The sequence below is a fragment of the Aphis gossypii genome, chromosome 1, assembly GCF_020184175.1.
Source record: "Aphis gossypii isolate Hap1 chromosome 1, ASM2018417v2, whole genome shotgun sequence".
In the NCBI taxonomy this organism is placed as follows: domain Eukaryota; kingdom Metazoa; phylum Arthropoda; class Insecta; order Hemiptera; family Aphididae; genus Aphis; species Aphis gossypii.
This window is the reverse complement of record NC_065530.1, coordinates 12,845,484-12,865,977: the sequence shown is the minus strand read 5'-3', so window position 1 is coordinate 12,865,977 and position 20,494 is coordinate 12,845,484. Positions and strand designations below refer to the sequence as shown.

General features: G+C 30.4%; 1 protein-coding gene across 5 annotated transcripts in view; it reads left to right on the top strand.

Moving 5' to 3' along the window:
• Positions 1-10,744, top strand: part of LOC114132840 (growth/differentiation factor 8) — a 54,529-nt gene extending 43,785 nt beyond the window's left edge. For all 5 annotated transcript variants that reach the window (XM_050203424.1, XM_050203416.1, XM_050203426.1 and 2 more), the window contains exons 3-5: positions 3,834-4,036; positions 4,300-4,491; positions 9,514-10,744. In XM_050203424.1, the coding sequence (XP_050059381.1) occupies positions 3,834-4,036; positions 4,300-4,491; positions 9,514-9,909 (791 nt within the window). In that variant the 3' untranslated portion in view covers positions 9,910-10,744. The remainder of the gene's footprint in view (positions 1-3,833; positions 4,037-4,299; positions 4,492-9,513) is intronic.
• Positions 10,745-20,494: the final 9,750 nt, after the last annotated feature.

The window sequence follows — 20,494 nt, the reverse complement described above, 5'->3', positions numbered from 1 at the left end:
ACATGCAAATCGTATTATCGTAACACGTAAATAGCATAGAAGAATATTTAAAATAAATATTTCGAAATAAATGAGTATATTCTTTTAAAAATATAAATAATATTTTAAACAATTTTTGCGTTTGTTAAATTTTAATAGTGTGTCATCATTCAACGTCGTTTTATGTATAAAAACTACTTTATGCTGAATCATAATATTTGTCAGTTCATAAATGAATATGTTTACAATTTTTTTATGAACCTTATAAACTATCAAAACGTATTAATCCTCAAATAAAATTATTGGTAATGTACAAAATATTTTTATTTTAAATACCACAAAACATAGGTCGGAGATAGTAAAACGGTTTTTTTTTCAAATTTATTACAATAGTTTTTAAGAATTATATAATTTTTGTAAATTACAAAATATACAATAATCGAATGAATCGCATTGAAATTCCGTTTTCTATTACATAGAAGTGTGAAAAATATATTCGTTTTAATTAAAAACAATAGCAATACAATCGAGGGTTATACTAATAACTGATAATAGCGGAGTCGAGTTCCGTGGACCTAAAACTGAACTCAACTGATTAAAAATGTAAGGTCTGATCGTTTAATTTCAAATCTGAGACTGCAGCACTGTACAACTACCAGATTAATAATGTCGGGGTGAAAACTAAAATCACATCGCGCAGTCGTGATACCTATGAGATACGTAGACGCTCGCATCTCGTCTCGTTTTATCTCGCATTCGATGCTGCAGCGTTTGTTTATTATTATATTTGGCCTGTGGTTAAATTTTTTGAACCTTAAAATTGACGCACAAATAATAATAATAAAAAAAAAAAACGACTCGAAATCGCGCAATATTCCGACGCCGCCGCGTATTGTGCTGATCGATTAAAACGATATAATATTATATATACGCACAGCTATTATACTTTTGTGTTTCTTTATACATAATAATATTACATAGATGTGTGTGCGTGTGCGACACGCGACGCATATATTATCATTTTTATGTTGCGCGAACCTCAGTCCGTCGGATGATTAGTTGCAGTATATAACTCGCAAATAATGCGACGTTCCCCACTGCGGGACGCTTTGTTCGAAGGCATGTGGCCTGCGTGTGTGTGTGTGTTTGTGTGTGTTGTGCACATATAATAATATCATAGAGTATTGTAATAAAAATGCGACGTTAAAGTTTTTTCTAACGGGACGTGAATATAGGCACACAGCACACACACGCTTACATAAATATAATAATAATAATAATACGAAATGTACCTACCTACGTAGAAAAGCGAGTATATTGCGTGCGGTTATAACGTCGGAGATAGCAACGGAGGATTTAGAGAGACAGAGCGTCGATGAGCGAGAGAAATATTGTTACACGTCGGAAGAAGGGATAATATTGTGCATCAAATATTATTACACACACGCTTATATATATATATAATATAATATACGGCATATTCTTGCGTACTTACGCCGAATACAACACGTCGACCGTAGAGTGGCTGTTCCGAGAATCGTGAATTATTATCTATAGAGTAATTACTATTTCCCCGACGAGTTTAACCTGTTTCTTCCGTTTTTTTTTATTTTTTATTTTTATTTCTCAATTTTTTTTTTTTTTTTTTTTTTATCCCTGTTATTTCCAAACGCAATTAATTATCAGACTACTTTATATTTTATCTCGTCTCCGTCGCAGTATATATGTATCATAATAATTATTATAACAGATAATATTAATCAGACGCCAAATATAGATGCGCGCCACGTGCCACGGCCACGACGTGGGCGAAAAATATTTAAAATACTATACTTGTACGTCATCGACGGCCGTCGTTTACGAATTTGATCAGTGACTTCTTTCAACCGCGTCGTCTAGAAAATAATATAATTATAATCGCGTCGTGTCACGCGGGTGGTGGTCAATTGGCCGTATGTACATTGTACAGACGGTAGCACGACTGGCGGGCGGGCGGTCGACCGAGTGCGTCGCGTATAGAACATTGCGAGGGGAAGAGCGCGTATAATATATAATAATATCAAGTGGTCGGACGGGAAACCTTACTGCAGCGACGAGACGGCCGAACGATGATCGCGTCTGTTTTTTGGGCCGATAAACTTTTGAGACGGTCCGCGGTGCGTCGTCTAACAAACATACGATAATATTATACAGACAGGGTGATTCACTAAGCACGCTCACCCTTATTTGTTTATATTTTAATGACCGTTGACCGAGGAGGCGATACTTTGACGGGGACCCGGGGGGGAGGGGTCGAGCCACGAGTTAAGGACGCTAGACGTGGAATATCGAAGGTAAACCATCCTGCAGGACGAGAAAAGATGAAAGGATGTAACGGTGAAGGCTACACACTGTTGATTGTTGAAAAGTTATAAAGCTCGTGTTCAAATCTTAGTTTTTGAAATTTTTAAATGCACTCAAAAACCCATACATTTTTTAATTTATTTGTACCTATTACTTAAGAAATGTCCTATAACAATAGAAACTTCTGATTTTCAAATAAGAATCCTTTACCCCCTTTTGTTCTGTAAATTACCTATTATTTGGTCCTTAATATTTTGGAAAATGTTTTCGAAATTCCAAGGAGTATCGTTTCTTAGTGATTACAAGCCTAACAGCCCTTAAATGGTCTTATAAAATATCAAGTACCTAGACGTAATATTGAATATAGTATTTATTATATTTCGAGTATTTTTAGAAATAATTCATGTTTATCCGTTTAATATTAATTTACAGAGTGCTGCTATAGCTTTCATATTTTCTAAGTCCATTATCTGTATTACACAAAGTTAAATAACTTAAAACTACTTATTATTTGAAATTTGATTTTAATAAGTAAACATTTCCAGAAAAAATATCAACGATCCATTAAATAATTTATGAAGTAAAGGGGATTTTTCGTTTTAAAAACAGAAGTTTTAGATCTTCACAGGACACTTTTTGTAGCACAAAAAATCTCAAAAATTTGAAAATATGGTCTTAAAGTATACTTAAAATTTTCAAAAATCAAATTTTTAATTATTACATTCTTGAAGAAAAAAGTGGTGGAGTATAATATTAGTAAATCACTATATAACCTACATCACACTGCACGATATTACAACGTAGTTATTTTAAAACGCCTTCATATTTTGTTTGTGTATATTATCTATACTTCAATGTACACATTAGATGGTTATCGATTGTCGTCTCACCCACCGTCCACATTATAACATTACAAAATTAAGGTCAAACAGATTACATATATTATTATAAGATGTGTATAATGTAAATATATATATATATATGATTTTTATATATAATATATTTTATTATATTATACTATTATAGACGATGATTAGGCGAATTACGTCTTTTTTTCTTTTTTTCTTATTATACATTATATTAGGGTTTATTTCTTTTCTTAATCGCCTCCTTGACGGGATCAGAAAATATTTGAGTAAAAGTTCGAAGAAATATTTTAGGGGCGCTGTTGTATATAAACTGTCGGTGCACGTGATGGTAGCGTGCGTGGGAAATTGCCGCTGGGTCCGGGGTTGATGATATGCTCGTCCCTTGAAGGCTGCCTAACGCGGTTATAATGATGGCGTTTCGATCGTAACAATAATAATATAATAATAATAATAATAATAATAATAATAATAATAATAACAAAAACAACAACAACAGAACACTCATAGTAATATAATAAACACGATTAATGGTGTAATGGTAATGATAATAATAATAATAATAATAATATAATGATAATAATAATAATAATAAATACCGACCGTCACCCTTTTGTCGGGGGTCGGTTTTTGTGCGGCACGTAGATCCCAAGGCGCAGAAACTAAATGGCCACTATCCGCTCTACTTTACGTTCTCCGAGCAAACGGGCCAGCAGCGGATCACCGAAGCGATCCTGTGGGTGTACAAGAGACGTTTGGACGTGGTCATCGACGACCCGGTGGTCATGATAGAAGTACACAGATTCAACCCAAACACCAATCACCTGTCGTTCGTGTCCAGTATAAAGGTAATAATAAACCACCCAATGCGATAGGTCTAACACGGTGGATTTAATAGTTGGTCGCAATCGACTCTCGCTGACTATTGCCACACACTATATATACGTAATATTGTATTATAACTCGGCTATAACCAGCATTATGGTCGGTACATCTGCAGTAATATTAACATAATAACTATTGGCTCGCTGTCGCAGTTACGAGTACACTCGCTCGACTAAGTATTTTTTATTTTTTTTTTTCAATATTTGTCATTTTCGCGTGTTTGCAGCGCGTTATCAACACGACCGAACCGGGCTGGGTGCCTATTGACCTACAGAGGCGCATGTCCGACTGGTTCAAGACCACGGACGGGGCCAAGAACTTGACGCTAACGGTGCACGCGTTTTACATGAACAAGAACATCACCCACGTCAGGACGCCGTACGTAACGGACGCCAGGAAAAGAGAAGACATGACCGAGGTACGTTATAATTAATAAATTATACTCACCGGCCATACTTGCAGTGCATCTCGTGGAATACGTCCTATTACGTAACGTTATAGGACGTATAATATAATGTGTTTATAATGTATAATTATTATATTATGCATGCTTATAATATAATATACTAACAAACGACGATATGAAAAGAATAGAGGATAGTGAATTAATTAATAATAACTACCTTATAATACAACGAAATTTATTATAACTTCGGTAGTATGGTATTATAATTTAATAAATAATATGAAATCTACGCGCGGTTCGTTATACTATTTTTTAGGTAGGAGAGAGGGGGTGCGTTAGTGTGGAAAGAAAACTGTAGATTTTTTTTTCGTTTTACATTAAAACAATCATAAAACCGGTGAACTTGGACGTTATTGTAACATTGCCGACGATTTATTGAGCAACGCGCATAAGAAAATTGTTAACCGAGCAATAATTCGATACACTTTGCACTCTTCTACATTATAATATACCTTACGGCGCACATAACCCACCCGATGGTATATAATAATGTCGACTGGCTTTTACATAGACATAATATATATTATACGAAATACGAATCGCGAAAAAATAAAAATAACGTAACATTATACGCACGTCATCGTACTCGCCACAGGCATGATGGCAGTGCGAATTAATAACCGTACACAGTATACACATGTGTTATATATATACGTGCGACCGTCTGTCGGTGGATTAAAGAAAGAGAAAAAAAAATCGAAATTCGAAAACGCTCGTCGAGAAGGGTATCCTAATAACATAATAATAGTAAACACGTATTTTAATATTAATATCTAACAGTATAGGTACCTCCTATATAATATTATGTGTAATAATTATAGTTATAAATAAATATATATATATAATATAAAAAAAAAACCGAGTGTGTTAATCGAACGCGGAGAATTATATATATATTAGTCGAAGTGTAACACACGTCAGAATCTCTCCTCTATCTCTCTCCCTCTCTCTCTCTCTCTCTCTCTCTCTCTCTCTCCCAACCCATCGTTTACGGTTTTTTTCTCTCGAAAATTACAAAATGATTATCGTCCGTTCAACCGTCACATTCCCGCCGCTCAACCTCCCCATACACCCCTCGATCGGTCGATTGTGCGCCACCGTGTCGCTCACGGATTCTTTTGATGCGCCGTCGGTCGCCGCGGTTGTTATAACACACCATCACACCACCACCTCCACCACCACCACCACCACCACCACCACCACCACCACCACCACCACCACCAACACCGCCACCACCAGCACCAACATCAACACCTGCAACACCCTTTAACCATCCTTCACCGCTTGTCATGCACAATCCGACACACACCACCCACACCCACACCCACACCCACACATCCACAAAAAAAAAAAAAAAAAAACGCGCACTCGTCGTCAACTCTAATCCGATTGGTCCGTAATATTGTTAGATCCCGTACTTGGAGGTGCACACCCGCGAGGACCGACGGTCCCGGGCGAGGCGAAACGCTGCGTCCGGGCTGACGTGCAACGAGACGTCGACGGAGACCCGGTGCTGCCGGTTCCCGCTGACGGTCGACTTCGAGGAGTTTGGCTGGCACTGGATCATCGCCCCCAAGCGGTACGTGGCCAACTACTGTTCCGGCGCGTGCGACCCGATGCTGTTTCCAAAGTACCCTCACACGCATCTGGTGCAGATGACCAAGTTCGGCACGGGACCGTGCTGCGCGCCCCGCAAGATGTCCGCCATATCCATGTTGTACTACGACCCCGACTTCAACATCATCTACGGCATGCTGCCCGGCATGGTGGTGGACAGGTGCGGCTGTAGCTAGTCGGCGGAGACGCTCGTCCTCGCCTTCCGCCACCACCGACGTCGCACACACACACACACACAGACACACAGACACACCTACACACGCGCGCGTACAAGTAAACACGGGCACGTATCTATAGCCAAGAATTTTTTTTGTCCGCGAGAATGGGTCTTAAACTCGGATTTTCATTCTCGCCGCCAAAATATTAAACGTAAAATTTCGCGATTTCGTGTCACTCACACGTCGCGTAACGTATAGACATTACTTGTGTATTATAATTATAAATATATATCTAAATGCGATACGTATTCTATTCAATTTTTGTCGTTCAGAATCCTTGGACGACCGTTGGCAGATGCTTGGACAAAATTCCTAGGGGGGTGCGGACCCCGAAGGACCCCCGTCTTGATACGTGCCTGTGCACACACATACACACACACACACACACACAAATTTACACACACACACACACACTGACACGTCGTATATTTTTGCTCACACGATGATAGGTTGTTTGTATTACATATAAACGATATCGTGATTTAATCGGCTAAAAAGCGAGATACGAGTGAAAAACATAACGTATAAATTCCAAGCCGACGTTAAAATTTTTCGACATCATTATAATATTATGTTTATTATACGATGTATTCCGCGTTATTCGCGAATTCTATGTTCATGTTGTAATGGCATAATAAAAATAACAAATATTTTGTACATTTATTCGCAACGCGTTTCTTTGTAAATACACTTTTTTTTGTTTGTTTTATAATTTTACTTTTTTTTTTTTTTTGAACGGAGTCTTTTCTTTTCGCGCCACCGCCTCCTCCGCTGTTGTTGTCGCGCATGTCACCGAATGACGCGTGTAAACTAATATTTTTAATAGTTATAATCATTAATAATAAGAAAACTCAATTATTCTATAATTTACTTTATAATAAAATGTATCATAGTTAGTATTATGTTGTTATTATTTATAAAATATATTTGTGAACTATTTATATATCATATAATATATAGACTACAAAACCCAACTAATATGTTCGTATAAAATCAGACAATAGATCTAAGTACGTAGAATACGATTTCTGCGTGTAATGGCTTGCATATGCAAAACGCCTGAATTTTATTGTCAAAAAGTTTAAAATCAAACACTGTATAATATTTTATAGAAATAATTATAGTTTAAAATGTAAATCGAAAAACGATAGACAAAATATACGATTAGTAGGTAGTGATAAATTATAATATTTTATATGTAATACCTATACATAAAAAACTGTATAAATGTATTTTTATTATAAAAGTAGAAATAGTTTCTAAAACAAATTATAAATGTTATGACTGGAATTGAATAAAATTAAATATTAAACTATAATTTCTTTTATCCGACGATCGAATACTAATCTTTATTATATAATAATATAGTGTACTTATCTATTTATCATTGTTTAAGTTTTTGATTTATCAATAAATTGGTTTATTGATACCGATATACAGTGATGGTAATTTACAACACTCTTGCCGAATACATTCAACAATTACAGCATAAAATAACAATAATTTTTATATTAAGACAATGTCAGCGTGTATTTTTTTTATCTTGTTATTAAATTTAAATTTGTCTTTGTTTATACATTGGTTTTCTTACGCATAGTATTTTAATTTTTGTGCAAGTCATGGATATGGAGAATATTACGTTTCTTCAAAACGCTGATATATCTCGTAAAATCGAAATATCGTAAAAAAAGAAATCCAACGTATACAAACACAGACAATGCTTTAATTTTTAAGTCCAAAAACAGGTGAATTCACTTTTATATTAAACCCGACCTAACGAAATTGGTTCTGCTGAATGAAATTTTACCATGTTGCGCGTGGATCGGAGAGAGAGAAAACATAATACGGTGCGCTGACATCCTCTAAAGATATTAATAACTTACGTAAAACCGTTCGGCACTGTCGGGACGCGAACCCAATCGGTTGTATAGGTGTATATACCTACATAATATAATATATAATAGGTATATAATAACACAACGTAACGTAACGATAATACGATTTTTTTATATTATTATTATTATTATATATATATATATAAACCGATGGAAAAAAAAAATATTATATATAATAATCGTATATATATTATATACGGTGCGGCGGCGTTTATGCGGTGACCGGACCGGAGGCATTTACTGTATATACTATCATGCACGGTCCGTAAAAATCGTGCGATAACTCTCAACGATAATAATCCGACGAGACCGAACAAACCGAAAGTATCCTCGACCGGTCTATACGTTGGACGTCGTACCTACTTTATTGTGTTGTACACTTTATATTATATTACACGTTGTTGCGGCGTCGACAGTACAATGCAAAAACTAACCGATGCGTATTTTTCATTTTTTTTTTTTTTTATTATTATTATTATTATTATTATTTTTTTTTTAGTATTATTATTACGAGTGAGGAAAAAAATAAATCGAAATCGCTAGTATATAACATTATACATTTATACTATAAATGCGCACATGTACCGTCGCTAAAACGTTTCGGGAGGCGCCTTTCCTCTAGACCGCCGCCGCCGCCGTCCGTGAGACTATAATATAATAATATTATAATAAACGTCGGTAATTTATCATCGTCGTCATTATTATTATTATTATTATTATTATTTCAATTCATAAGAGCTACTCGGTGGTCGTCTCGTAGCCGGTGATTCCGGATTCGATTGTGTCTCGCAAATATATACGGACGAATAATAATATAAAAGTATATAGCTCTAATCGCAGAGCCGTGTATTATGATTTGATGTATCATTATAAAACATAATATACGTACCTACACGATAATAATATAATTGCAGTGGGCAGTTACCGACGTATACTGTATATTATTATGACGTGCTTAGCGTGCCCATATTATATAATTGCAGCTCATTACCGCGGTCGGGTTGATACATTAGGTATACCGCAGTCCGGTGCAATTGCACTGAGTTTAATATAATATAGACAGGTCTACCCCTATATACACGTCCGGAAATATATATATATATAAAAAAAAAAAAAAAATCGCCCCGACGGTCGTCGCGGTTACTACGATCGACGAAATCCAAAAAAAAAAAAAAACCCTGGCCCACCCACTACCCACCAAATTCCGTCGACGTCGTTACTGATCCGTGTGGGTTTTTGCGCAGATCCCGTACCTGGAGGTGCACACCGAAGACAGCCGGCGGTCTCGGGCCAAGCGCAACGTGCTGGGCAAGGACTGCGACGAAAACTCGAAAGAGCAGCTGTGTTGCCGGTACCCTTTGACGGTCGACTTCGAGGACTTCGGCTGGGATTGGATCATCGCGCCCAAGAAGTACGAGGCCAACTACTGTTCGGGCGAGTGTCCGATGGTGTTCCTACAAAAGTACCCGCACACCCACCTAGCACAGCTCACCAACAAGTCGGGTGCGTATCCGGGCACCGGTCCGTGCTGCGCTCCCCGCAAACTATCCGCCATCTCTATGCTGTACTTCGACCAGGACTTCAACATCATCTACGGATTGTTACCCGGCATGGTGGTGGATAGGTGCGGGTGCAGTTAGAGAACATCACCTCCGTCGCCGCAGTGGCGACCACGTCGTCAAAAATATGATAATATTTATTATTATCATATATTTCGTCCCTGTTGCATATTGTCTTATACCTATATTATATATATATATATATATATGTGTGTGTGTGTGTGTGTGTGTGTGTGTGTATATATATATTATTAGCGTTTTTATCTTGTATTTTGTTCGTCTGTTTGTTTAAAATTCTACCCTCTAATCAAACGTACCTGCGTGCATTGGAGGAATGTACGGAATATTTTTTATAATTTTATAACTGGTTGTATAAACACTGTTTTCTATCATATGTACAGTGAAAATGGTTCGCGTCCTATATACATTTTCATACTAAGATTTGGGTTCTTATATTATTATGTAGGTAATAAAACGATAATAGGTATCTCGAAATCTTTGACGTTTCTGTGACACAAACCACTATTTTGATTGTTCTGTGCAATACCTTTTAAATAGTAAATTTATGTAATTTGCGACACGGGAAAATAGTACGAGAATCAGTCTTCCATCCATCCGCGATAGTTAAACACCCGACATCAAAACCTCCAAGAACAAAGTATGACATTATACACTAAACTTCACATATAAGCGTTATTATTTGCATTTAATATGAATAGCATAATAATAATATTATAGTAAATTTGTAGACGATTTCTCTGTTTACGAACGTCTTTTTTAAATCTACGAACAATCTGCAGCAGGAACACTGCACTAGTCAATTATTACTCTTTGTCTCTACCTGTACCTATATTATATACAAGCGAAAACAATATACCAAACGGCAATTATATGTAATACTTATATAGCCATTTTTCTTTTAAAAACGAATTCCTTTCACGCAGTGCCTTGTTTTTGTATTCTTATTTTCTCTACAGACACGCGATTCTCTCAGTATTTAAAGTATAGATACTTGGCCGCATTTAAAAAATAAAAAAAAACCATCTTCACTTCTATTGTAATGAATAATAATTAATTTCATGCACTACCTCGCTTTCGTATAGGTTACATTCATTATTATTATTATTTGAAGACATTTTCCCCTGTTATATAAGCTGCTTATATTTTTAAAATAAAAAAAAACACTGTATTGTTATTGTAACATGTACATAATTTAAGTTACTATAGTGTACCTATCTGCAATTATTATTATATAATTTTTCTTTGGGTTCTCACCTACCTATTAATTTTGTTATGCATCGAGTATTTACGTTGTACCTATACACACGTTTTCAACTGGGTTTTATGTAGTTAGCTGTTTTTTAAACATGGTTATTTGATATTTCGATTAAAGTGCTATGGAAAAACTACGATAAAATATATAATCTATTAACAGTTATAATAAGTATATAAATATTTATAACTATTATTAGTTATAATTTATGAAACATCAAACATTTATCGTGGAATTCGCCATTATAAAACTTTTAGTCGATTTAAATAATCATTTTCTGAAATTATTCATTTATATTTGTCACCTTTTAAATAAATTTATATATATATATATATATTTAAGTTCCTTTTTTATTAGAAAATAACATTTATGCCAAACCCTGATAATTTTTTTTTTCAAATATTATGTTTAAACAATATTATAATTTATGTAAACAATTATATTATTATTTTTAAATCATATCATTATATTCATTTATTTATTATGAGTTAAAAAATGCGTATTACATTTGTGAATAAATAATAGGTAATAATTACTCATAGAAATATATTATATTATGATATTAAAAAGAGAAATTAATATAAGAAACGTAGCTGTAATTAATATACTTATTATGTAATAATTTATCGAGAAAGGTGTTTATTTGAATTTTAGATCCATTTATTATTATTATTATTTAATTAATTATTACTATTAAGTATATTAGGTTCTACTGAAAATAATTCATTAAATTATAATTTTAAATATAATATATATTATTTACTCGTAGAGTAATATCATAACAGTTGATAATATTGTATGAATAATATTAAAATTTAAGCATTTATATCGAATTGTTTTATGTTACGGTAAATATTTTAATAAAATATCAAGATGAGCATCTTTAATTGTTACTTAAATATACGTTACTATAAAAATATATATCCATAATATGTTACAGCTAAGTTAAATAAAATTTAAAACATATACATAATTTATTGTTTTGTGGTTTTATACAACTATTGTAGTTAATTGTGTATGCAATTGATTTATGTCGTAAAATAAAACACTGCAAGATTGTATCAACTGCAACTAATTAAAATACATTGCGACATTGTAAATAACAATACCGAAATTAAACAATAAGGAAATAAATTATCGAAATTAAATTCTAAATTATATGGCTGTATTTTCAGTCTTTTACGATTTAAGTAAATTGGACTGAAAAAATAGTTTTAAATGTTGATTCTTCTTTATACAATGGACTTTATTTAATTTTTTACATTTTGTTGTTTTTATACATAAATTTCTTCAGTTTTCAAGCAAATATAATAATAATAATAATAATGAAAAAAAAAACCAACTAAAATATTCTTTAAGAAATGTAAGAGGTATGTATGCGTGAGTTGGAAAAATACTTGTAACACTAATAATATAAAACGATTTTATTATTTCTTTATACACATATAAAAAAAACATACAATCCGTGTATGTAGTCATTAAAATAAAATAAAACATAATAAATTTCTTAGTAACGAATTTTTTAATACATAAAAATGAATTAAATACTTAAAAAAAACATTAGTTATGAATTGTATAATATATTAATATGTTAGGTTGGTTAAAACGTGAAATGTATTTCCAGAACATTTAAAACGACATATTATTTTATTGTGTCGTTAATCGTAATTCTTCAAGTATTTTTCTCTCAACCTAATATTCTTGCGTGCGTTTATGTCATCTATTGTAAAATCCTTGTATTTGAAATACCGTATAATACATAATATTATATACATTTTAATGACCAACATTTGTTTGTTTGCATTGGCTAAACACTTAAACTGCAATTTAAATACATTGATACTATATATTATAGTATACATTATGTTTACTTATTTAAAATATAATAATTGTAACTTTAAAATTTAGGTTCTATTTTAAAAATATAAATCCATACAGTACAAAAATTATTTATTTAATTTAATCAACTATTGAATAAAATTATTATAAATAAAAAAATAAAAAAAAAAAGAGATGACATAATTTAGAAATATTAATATGATAATTCTAAAGTATCATAAATAGGTAATTTATATTTTATTGTAAATTAACGATTATATTGTATAAAATTGATATAAGTATTTATAAGTAAATATTGTAACTGTGGTGTGCTAGATTTTCTACTTATACCCGAATTAAATAATTTTATATGAAATACAAATATATATTATCTAACATTAGAATCAGTTAGTAATAATATAAGTTTTATTTTTTTTAATAAGGTTTGGTATAATATTATTATACGGCGTTAATAATAATATATTACAATGATAACAAAATATAGCAATAAGTATTTTATACAAATGTATCATATTATGCAATAGATATTTATAAAAAATAAATATATTTTTATTTTTATTTATAATGAATGAATTGTTAAAGATAATAAGCCTTTAATATCTATTACAAAATTATTACAGTAATTAATATATATTATATGTTATTATTTATTATATTATATAATCAAAGTAAAAATTGAATGGTAATTTTAATAATTTTAGATATTTCATAGTGCTTAGTAATTATAGAGTTATTATCTGAAGTTGCTTGAAAAACTTGGTGTTTTAAAAATCATTGTTAAATGAATTGATAGATACGTTGCATCGTACATTGAACTTTTTATTTATTGTAATGAAAATAATATTACCATCTTAGTTTATCATATAATAATAATTTATAACCCTTCGTTTACCGGTTTTATCATTTCAAATATAGTATCATTAGCCTTTTTTTTAATAGTGTTTCAATTTTGTCAAGATCTACAACACTTATAGTTGTAGGTTTTATTTTATCTTTTATTTTTTGTTGATAATTTATCTTATCTTCAACTTATTTTAAATGTTCTGCTAATTAGCCAACAATTACTTTTTATTGAGCTTTATAAAAACACCAGATATATTAAATAATGTATAACTAATTACTTTTTTAAATCTTTCAAACATGGAAAACTATGACTTTTTATATTTTAGTACAATTTATAACTGTGTAAAATAAGTATATTTCTATTTAAATTATTTATAAATTATTTATGATGTTTGATATATTTTTATAATGTAAAATAAAATGTGTCATCAAATCGTTTTATTAAAATATTTTTTTAATGGTAGTTTGACTTTTATGGACTTAATACAATTCAAGATAATAATATACAAACGTAGGAGCATAAATTCAGATACTAATACACATTATTTGTAAAGATAGTGTTTAAGTGTGTATAAACGAGATTGGTGAGAGTTTAGAAATCGTTTACTAATTTCAAAATGACACATATGCATATTTATTTAAATTTATTATTCGATGGTCAAATATTTCATACTATTGCATAACTATTGTTAAACTTATTATTTTATAACAGAGATTTTTTAAGTAATTAAATTAAAAAAAAAAAAAGTATTTCTAAAACCTATCAACAAATAGGTACAAGATTATTTGTTAAATTATTGTATATATTATATATTATATATTATTGTATTATACTTATTATAAATATTATTGAAATTTCATTGAAGTTTGGCTATAGTATAATTATTTTATAGTATTTTATGTTTATATTGAAGTGAAAAATATTAATTTCAAAAATAACGATATTATATTTTATGAATTTCAAAATAAGTTATCCCCTCGATGACAACAGTGTGTAAAGTGTATGCTTGAAAATATTTCACCAATTCACTTCACTATCATAATTATTAATTTTTCATAAAGCTTTGATCAGTCATTCATTTAAAATCTTGATGAATTAATTAATGGTGATGCACTTAAAAAATCACAATTAATATTTGAATGTTTATGTTTTCATATGGAGTGGCGTAGTGAATGGGTATATTTAAAGTTGACAACCTTAGAGTTTTTTAGTCTGTTTACCATTCAATCTCAATGTATAGTCATTTTAAGGGTAAGAGAGGAGGTTTAGGGTAGTAATAACTGATGATTGAATTCAAAAATTCAGGATTCTAAAAATTGTGTAGCTTAAGACTTGAAGCATTTTTGAACTTTATGGTTACGAAGATAAAGTAAGTACCTAACCAAAATAATATGTATGGATTATATTAGTTTAAATTTCAAAATTATAAATGGTATTTACTGACAATATACAGTATTATATATAGTATTTGATTTTTTATAAATTGTAAATATATTTTAATACAAAAATACTTAAATACTTTCAAGTTACAACACTAAATAATAAGTCATATAATACATTATAATACTTAATACTTCAATGTAATAAAACGTCCATCAAATATTCTATTGTTTATTAGCTATTGATAAATTATTTAATCATGTTCTTTAATAACTGTTGAATACCATATTTAAATTATTTCGATGATTTTGCTGTTACTTATTCTATATATTATATTCACTCGCCCTATAGTACCTATATTTTAGTAGTTATCATAATTATTTCAGTTGAAATGTATTGTTAATAGGAAAAGTTGCTTAATAATTGATAGTTTGAAGTGAAACCTAAAATAGAATTTAAATTTTGACTGGTAGAGATAGTTTAAGTTTAAATTAATTTGACTTTAACAGTTTAACATTAAGAAAATATTATGTCTTAAAGGCAAATCGAAATTCAAGGTTTACATTCCTTATTAGTTGTCTTTAAAGACATAATTAATCTATAAAGAATTCAAAAATTTAAACTCTGATAGAATATATATAAAATAAGATTTAAAAATTAAAAACAAACCTATCATATATAACTAAGGGACAAACATAAAATGTACCTACAGATGTTTAACAACTTGTAGCCAGCTAGTATAGAACTAGACATCGAATTAAATTAATACATTTTATTTATTACACAGCATCTTATATATTATTTTAATAATTTTATAAGATAATTCCCAGTGAGATGTTGTTAACTATAGCATTATGTAATAATGAAGTATGCCATAGCTGGTACTAATAAATATGTATTACATATCTAAATCTATTAGTTTACTGTAAACTAAAATAAAATAGGGACAAAATTAAAATATTTTTGTACTTGTTCATTTTTTTTTTTAAACAAATTAATCGATATTTACATGCGTGGGGTTACTGTCTATATCTAGTGCTTACATAGATAACAACAATTTATTTGGATTTATGAATATACATATGCATATGCATTAAGAATCAACATTGCATTCATATATACTAGGTTTCTATATTCAGATTTATTCAAGGTTCGCGTAATTTTGAACATTTAAAAAAAATAACGGCCTCGAGTGTCTGGCAATTTTAAAAAAGAAAAATAATAATAATAAAAGGAAAAAATACAAATGATTTAAACGATTGCGGCATATATATATGCGGCTATCCTTTAGTATGTACACCTCAAAAGTGGTTCGCCCACGACTCAAAATGAGATCGGGTTGCCTTAAATACAATTCCATCGTAAATCAAACCACGGAGGCGCCAACATTCTGGTTCGCATAAATTAGAACCATAATACACCACAGGCGAGAGACACAACGTAAATAAATTCTTCTTTTCGCTCTTATTATTCTATGTATTTTATATGCATTTCGCCATATGGGAATAGTATCACTGAAATAGGACATTAAATAGGACAATTTTCAAACGTTTAATTAAAAATATTCAATTAAAATAAAATGGGTAACACAGGATTGCTTTAATTTTTTTTTAAATTTTGAGTTCTTTAAATAGGTACTCGATAATACCCATTGTTTTTGAATTATCTAAATTAAATTATTAAGATTCTTTATGTGCTGTAGAAATATAAGCTCTGAGACTCAGTCAGAACACACAATATTATGTTGTCATAAAGAATTTTATCAACACTTTTTATCAATATAAAATGTATATTGTATAGGTACAGTATTATTTTATTGACTTACACCATTCTTGTTATCTCTTTCTCTTATTTATTAATTATCAATTTTTGGATTTCATAGTTCAAAGCTATTAAAAAATTGGCATCTTGAAACAATATCGTGTCAAATAATCAAAATAAATACAATTGTTTAGTGTAAAAGTGAAGAAAATTGAGTAAGGTTTTAAAACAATTGAGAAAATTTTAGAACGATAAGAGGATATCTAGATATCAAATAGAAACAATGTTTATAATGTAACACAATTACAACTTATTAAATAAACACTATATTGCAGTTGCTGGTATGTAGGAAATATATAGATCTGAAATGTTGATGATTAGGTTACAAATATCTGACATTAACAGTATCGGAGACATCACATAAACGAAAATTCAACATTCAAATTGATGTTACATGTTATACTGAAACATACCTCGTATGTCTGTAGTACATATTATTGCACACTGGGCTGTTATTAAATATATGTTATACTGCGAAATAGAAAATATACAATATTAAATATTATTATTATATTATTAGTATAAATGATTACTAGCACAGAACAATTCATTAACCGCATTACTGGTGTTTACTTACATATCCTATCTATTGTTATCTATTGTATGAAATCTCGTGTTATGCATAGATCACTTTCAATAATAACTATATACTAAAAAATCGAAGGATTTCGATGATACTTTGCCATACCCGGTTACTACAGAGTTCACAAATCTCACCATACGATATAACGTCGTAAGTCACGACAATTACATTTCTTGTAGGCTACCTATTATAGCATAAGACCACAATATGTAAAAATATGAACCCAGGTATAAATATTGAAATATTATTCAGCATTCCAACATAACGGGACGTTGTTTCTTACGATACACTTATGCAGGATTCTTTTCTCGTCTGCAGACTAGTTGAAGGATGTTCGTCGGTAATAATACTGTCACGACAATAATTCATCGATTGTCACGTTGAGATAATCTTTTATTTAACTATTATTGTATGTGTATTCTCATTATTATTAGATATTACATTCTTTACGGTTTGCGTGATCGTCACGTCTTTGATATAAAATGTGGACGGTTCCAGCTCAAAAATGTGTACACCGATACCGATCAGGTGCCCGCCTGTTGGGTCGCACTATCATAATAACACTATACATTATATACGCATAAAATATCGTACATGACATATGACATGTAGCTTGTAGATTATAATATACACATTACGTACACACACATATTCAAATTGATCTCGATTTATTACATCAGAAATAGTGAAACTTGCGTCTATCCGACTGGATAGATGAATGTTGGTATAGATGAGTATACAGGATATATAGATACGACAGCATACTATATATCCATATAATAGAATCATATAGGTATTGTATAATATTACTTCAAATTCATTACGTAAATTTAGTGCAAAAAAAAAACACCTTTTTAATGCCTTTTCATATTTTTTACACCCTATTTTAACTGAGAGCCGGTCGATTATATACTTATATATATCAGCTCTATATTGAGGTCACCAACCCCTTTCACAGTTTCAAGTTTTCAGTACAAGACCATGCTTCGTAGAACGCCGGAAACAGCGCGTGAGGGATTCATACCACGTCTGGCGGCAAATCCTATTAGAAAAAAATAAAAATAGTAGGCAAGTATAGGTACAATGACCGGAATTTTTTCCTATATAGATCGGCACGAAAAGTATGTAAGTCTACTATATGTCATACAATTTAAATACATAATTTATAGGTACAAATAGGTATATACTGCGATGTATATTTTAAATTATAATATATAGTATATTAATTATTACATTGGTACACTATATTAGATACCTCATTACAGGGCTTGTTAATCCGAATACAGGCTAAAGATTAATCCGAACCGGCTTGAAAATTGTCCCATCACTACATACACACAAGTTTAAACTTTTGCAGACAAAACATTTTAACAGCATATATGAACAAGTATTCAAAAAAAAAATAATAATATGTAGTGTACATATTAACCGACTGTATATGCATAATTATAATTTTGATACGAACTAATACAGTTTATAAAATAAATATAAATTTTAAAATTTTAATTACAAGAAAATTTATTATTTTAAGTCATGGGTAATCCGAAAAAAACGGTAATCCGAATGACCTCTTTCCTCAATCACATTCGGATTAACAAGACCTTACTGTTTATATTTAGTTACACGGCTTTTAATTTTTGCAGTGAAGTATATAATAATACATATAATTTTTTATTTATTTTAATTTCCTTAAAAGAAATACTGCGTCTCATATATAGCGAAATATTAATTGAACAATTTCTACGAAGGTCTGTTTATAAGTTTTTAGACGTTGATGCACCATACGCGGAAACTACATTTTTAGTTCCTGGTGTCTGTGGCATGAGTGACTTTGCTTTATATTTCTGTTTTTTTTTTTGTATACGAAGTGTATCCTGACTTTAGTATATGTTGCTTGCTTCCAAGACATACTTCGCAAAGTGCTTTTTCCGATAAACATCACATCGTGATGTTTACGTTTCCGTAGTTAATTCTGTGAAATGTAACGATTTACTCTTCCTCGTTACTACAGTTGAAATTTTTATAAAACTTATACACGAGCGCAATGAAATAAGTTCAATAATTTTAGTAAATTAATAAAATATAATAGTTGATATTATGCATGAATTTTCACGATACTATTCATTATAAATTATACCAATTTTTATGAATACTTGCGATTATAATAAGTATTAAATAATTAAATATTATAAATTTATAACTTAATAATAGACAATAGTAATAATTTAAGATAAATAATTATACTTAATTTTGTTTTTTTACATAAATTAATTGAACTTAAGTAGTGGTATGTAAGTTCCTATAATAAAAAGTTAACTATCATAATATGCATACTTGACAATTATAATAAATATTACGAAGATACTAAATATTATTATAAATATTAACATGTATAATTATACATTTTATATGTTAGGTATATCTAATAAAATATTAACACCAAATTAATAAACAACTCATAAATTAACAATCAAAATATTTTTCAGATTAAAATTTAAAACTTTGGTCTGTAACAATATTTATATAGGTTATAATCTTACCTATGATAAGCAGGAAGTAGCTATATAATTCAAGACTATCGTATTTTCGTAAATACAACTAACAAGGCCGAAGTAATGAATTCGAACACCTTGGATTACTCCAATCACCCACGTGTTTCATTTGAAGAGAAAACACTCTAAATATTTCAACGAGTAAACATGTTTATATCTTAATAATTTTACTGCTTTAAAAAAAAATCTTTTACTACGAGCATTGTTTATTGATATTTGGTATACTTGAAAATTAAATTAATATTTAATAATTTTTCATAACTATTGAAATAATTGTTTGAAAATACCACTATCTTCCCAAACGATAATCCGAGTATTGTAAAAATTAATTTTGAATCTACACCATAAACGACTTAGGTATACTCAAAATGTAA